General features: G+C 33.1%; 1 protein-coding gene across 1 annotated transcript in view; it reads left to right on the forward strand.

Moving 5' to 3' along the window:
- Window positions 1-3,931, forward strand: part of LOC111088893 (cilia- and flagella-associated protein 70-like) — a gene marked incomplete at both ends in the record, with an annotated part of 72,555 nt that overhangs the window by 66,981 nt on the left and 1,643 nt on the right. The window contains one exon of the mRNA XM_022400124.1: window positions 3,001-3,162. Within this exon, the coding sequence (XP_022255832.1) occupies window positions 3,001-3,162 (162 nt within the window). The remainder of the gene's footprint in view (window positions 1-3,000; window positions 3,163-3,931) is intronic.

A 3,931-nucleotide genomic window follows, 5' to 3' on the forward strand; every position in this document is an offset into this window, starting at 1 on the left:
ACGGTCACTACCACTCACTTGACTCAATTATCTGTCTCTATAGCTCTCTTCAATATGCTGATAATTGCCGGGCTTATATATACAAAAATAGAGAGTGTCTGGCAAACTTGAGCCTTCATGATCCTTCTAGAAACTCATCACGTGTTACCAGCGTCACGTGACTTCTGCTTTCATAACAGTATATATAAAAACCTAAAAAAAATATTTTGTTTCATATCCTCCACGTGCAAGATTTTTAAAGGCTTAGCAACCTACATAAAGCAGCAACTGAGTACAAAGGTCATAAGAAGAAGAGATAATTGTTTGCTTTACTTCTTTATTTACTGTTCTGTGTTTAGAAAAAATAACTTTAAGAACTTATTTCAAAACAGTAATAATCTATATACATATATAATATATAATAATTGAAATGTGACTTTTACAAAATACTAGTGTACTAGAACTCAGCCAAGACAAGTTACTTTGCACAGACCAAAAGTCAGTTTTATGTTGTTTGATATGGTAACATGAGTGCATGTGAGCCGCATCATTGTAACTTCTGTATTGTTAGCCAAGCATGGGTGAAAGGTAAATATAATAAAAATACTAAATATATATAAATGTATAATGTTATGAGATTTAAGTTATTTTGTCTAAACATTTATGTTTTCATGTTATAATTTGTGTTCATTCTAGAATGAAAGAGCAGTAACTTATGTTTATTTCGTAATTTTTTATGGTGATTGCGAGATCGATTAAATCTACTGAACCCGTATAGAGATTAATTACTGAAAATAACAGATAAAATATAATTCTTTTTTTAAGAAATGTTTTATAACTATCCGGATATTATAAAGATTTTGCATGTGAAATTTGAAAATTTTCTGATGCATAAAAGTATTTTTAATCTTAAAATGAAAATTATTTTGCATGACAAATAAGCAAAATGTTATAAAAAAGGCATGACAAAAACGTTGATTTACAAAGCCTAAGACTTAATAAAAAATTAGATGTGAAAGCATTGTAATGTTTACTGATAATCTTCCAAATTTCATTAACATTCACTTACTAATTTAAAAGTTACAGCATAAAAACTATAACAAGCACAAAATGGTTATGAAGTCAGTCCCAGGGACCGACCCCATGCTGAAAATGTTAATGAGTTAAAATGGCTATTGCTTTTTCATGGATTCATGAAGAAATTTGGCACCTAAATTTCTTTTATTAAAAATCAACAAAAGTTAATAAATAGAATGAAAGGGGTGGGTGATGATATTACTGACCCAAGGGCCTGGGCTGGCTCTCAATGCCCCTGCTGAGGGGCATATAGTGCCTGCCGGGCAATACTTTAATTTAAATCCGCATCCTATGGTCAATTGGGTCTGTAACACTGATGAGATGGGGTGTTCAACAAGACTGCTAGAGGTTTCATCGTGGTGTATATTATTTAATAAACAAGACCTAATGCATACCATACCTACTCCTAGGTTATCATGAGTAAAGCAGTGTCAGGATAGCTGCCCATCCCTCCAGTCCTAGTTGCTGGCTTGCTTTTAAAAATAGGGTTTCATGGTCATTTATTGCACAGTCTTAAGGAGTTGCATTTCCCCTGAGGCTCTCCAATGCACTTTTACTCCTTTCTTTAGTGAAGAAGAGGATCCCTTGCCACTCGCCAGTTCCTAACCATTGGGATGGTGGACCATGGAAGCTTCTTCCTGAGTGTGGCCAATTCCACTCGGTAGAGAGTAGGGCATTGGTGTTCGGTATAGATGAAAATTTTCTGATGTCATCTGATTCCTCCTCCTATGATAGACCAGATGAAAAATTCCAGATACTGCCTGTTTTTGGACAGGAGTTGACCCACCACATTTGCTTTTCCCCATCCTGTGGTTCTTGAGTGGCCTGGTGTTGGATGTGTACGAGGTCAGCACACATGAGCACTACCTAGGATGCTTCCTGGTATGAAGGTTAAGATGGTTGGGACTCACCTACCAAGGACCAGGTGGAAAATATTTGGTTTTGGACTGGAGTTGACCTGCCACATATGGTCTGATGTGCCATAGCCACACTGTACCATAAGGTATGTCCATTTTCTATACTGTGTTTCTGGACTTGTTTCTTGTACTATGGGTGAAGAACATACCTTGGTACAGAAGGGATGTAGTTTCCACAGGTGTACCCATATACTTTCATGGTATAGGGCATCACACTCCATGGGTTCTCTTCAGTCATTTTCCAAAGGAGACTCATCTAGGTAGCTTTCAATGTGGGATTCTAACTAATATCTGTGTGTGTGAAGAGGTAAGTTTTCATATAAGAAATTAACATTTTCCAACACTGAAACCTGTCCTCCTCACTTCTAGTGCATATTTTCTTGCCTAATCTTGAGGGTGATGATTGTCCAATAAATATAGAGGGAGTCAGCTGCACTAGGTGGGTGTGTTGCACTCTTATTGGTGGAGGCTTGTTGCATGCTTATTTGCATGATACAGCACAGCAATACCACATGAAAACACATGAGTTTAGGTGAGAGCCTTAAGGGTAATGGTGAGCAAAGAATTGCATATATAGAGAGAGTGCAACAAAAACCAAGGAAACATAATATGTAAATATCTATTCAATGTTGGAAAATGTTAACTTATATCAGTTTATAATAGTGAGCTTGACACTGATCAGGAAAGATCTCATGCTTTAATTCCCTGTTAAATATGTTGATTGTCTTTTTTGTAAGCTTGTGTTACTTCTACTCAGTTACACATAACATTCCTCAAAGTAAACTGTGAATAAACTTTCTGTGTGCTAGATACCTACTTTAAGGCTACTCAGTGAAACAAAATACACAAAAATGGCCTTAAAATATTAATATTAACCTTATATGTATTTGAGTAAATTCATATTTATTTAGTCATTTAATATTTTCATTTAGCATAAAAATACATAGTTGTGTAGTTTGTAAGTCAATTACGTTATTCAAGTAACACACAATACCATTAACTACAAACCTTCAATTTTTATAAACAGAATCTGGATACTTGGGTATGGAAAGGACATGTTTTGTACATAAAGAAAGACTATACAGAAGCCCAGCAGTGGTATGAAAGAGTCGTATACTGTGGCCACCATTTGAATAACCAGCATTCAGTTTTGGTCAGATTAGGTGATATTTACATAAAAACAAAGCAGGTTAGTTACTTTAATAAAATATTATTGTTTTATATGCAAACAGTAATTCAAAAAATTAAATATTCTTTTTAAACTAATAATGTACGATTTTGATATAAAACCAAAAGTTGAAGATTTAACATTATAGCTGTTACACTATTCAAATTTAACATGTGAATAACAAGTAAACAACACCCAGAATTAGTTGCTAACCCTATGGCTTTCAGCATCTAATATTCTCAGAAGGTAACATAGCTCTTGTCATATTTCATTCCAAAAATAAAACTAGTTGATGAAATTGTTTAAAATTTGACAAGAACATTCCTAAAAGTATGTAGCTTCAGAAAAATAGAATGTTTAGTTTTATTTTTTCTGCTATTTCTAATGAAACAAGTTCATTATTTAATGTAGTTATTTGTACTTGGATTTTTAATAGTTCACTTGCAAGGTGATTTTTATTTGAAGTATAAAAATACTATTTATCTTACAGTTTTCACATTTCCTTTGTATAATCTCTAGAACCACCTAAATCAGTATCAATGTAAATGTTTATATTTTATTTTACATTTTCTCTACTATATGAAATGTTTAGAATTTAGAAATGGAAACATATACATACCTTTTAACTCTTTGTAGAAATCTTTTGAAACTTGTTTTTTTAATATGTGTAATTTCACATCTTTATCTTTTCACTTATAGTTTATTTTAAATTTTCCTTTCCAATTCTTTGTCTTTTATAATTTATGTTGATACATAAACTGGTGGCCAAGGGGCTTTATTATTATTATAT

The sequence above is a fragment of the Limulus polyphemus genome, unplaced genomic scaffold (genome assembly GCF_000517525.1).
Source record: "Limulus polyphemus unplaced genomic scaffold, Limulus_polyphemus-2.1.2 Scaffold4671, whole genome shotgun sequence".
NCBI lineage: Eukaryota > Metazoa > Arthropoda > Merostomata > Xiphosura > Limulidae > Limulus > Limulus polyphemus.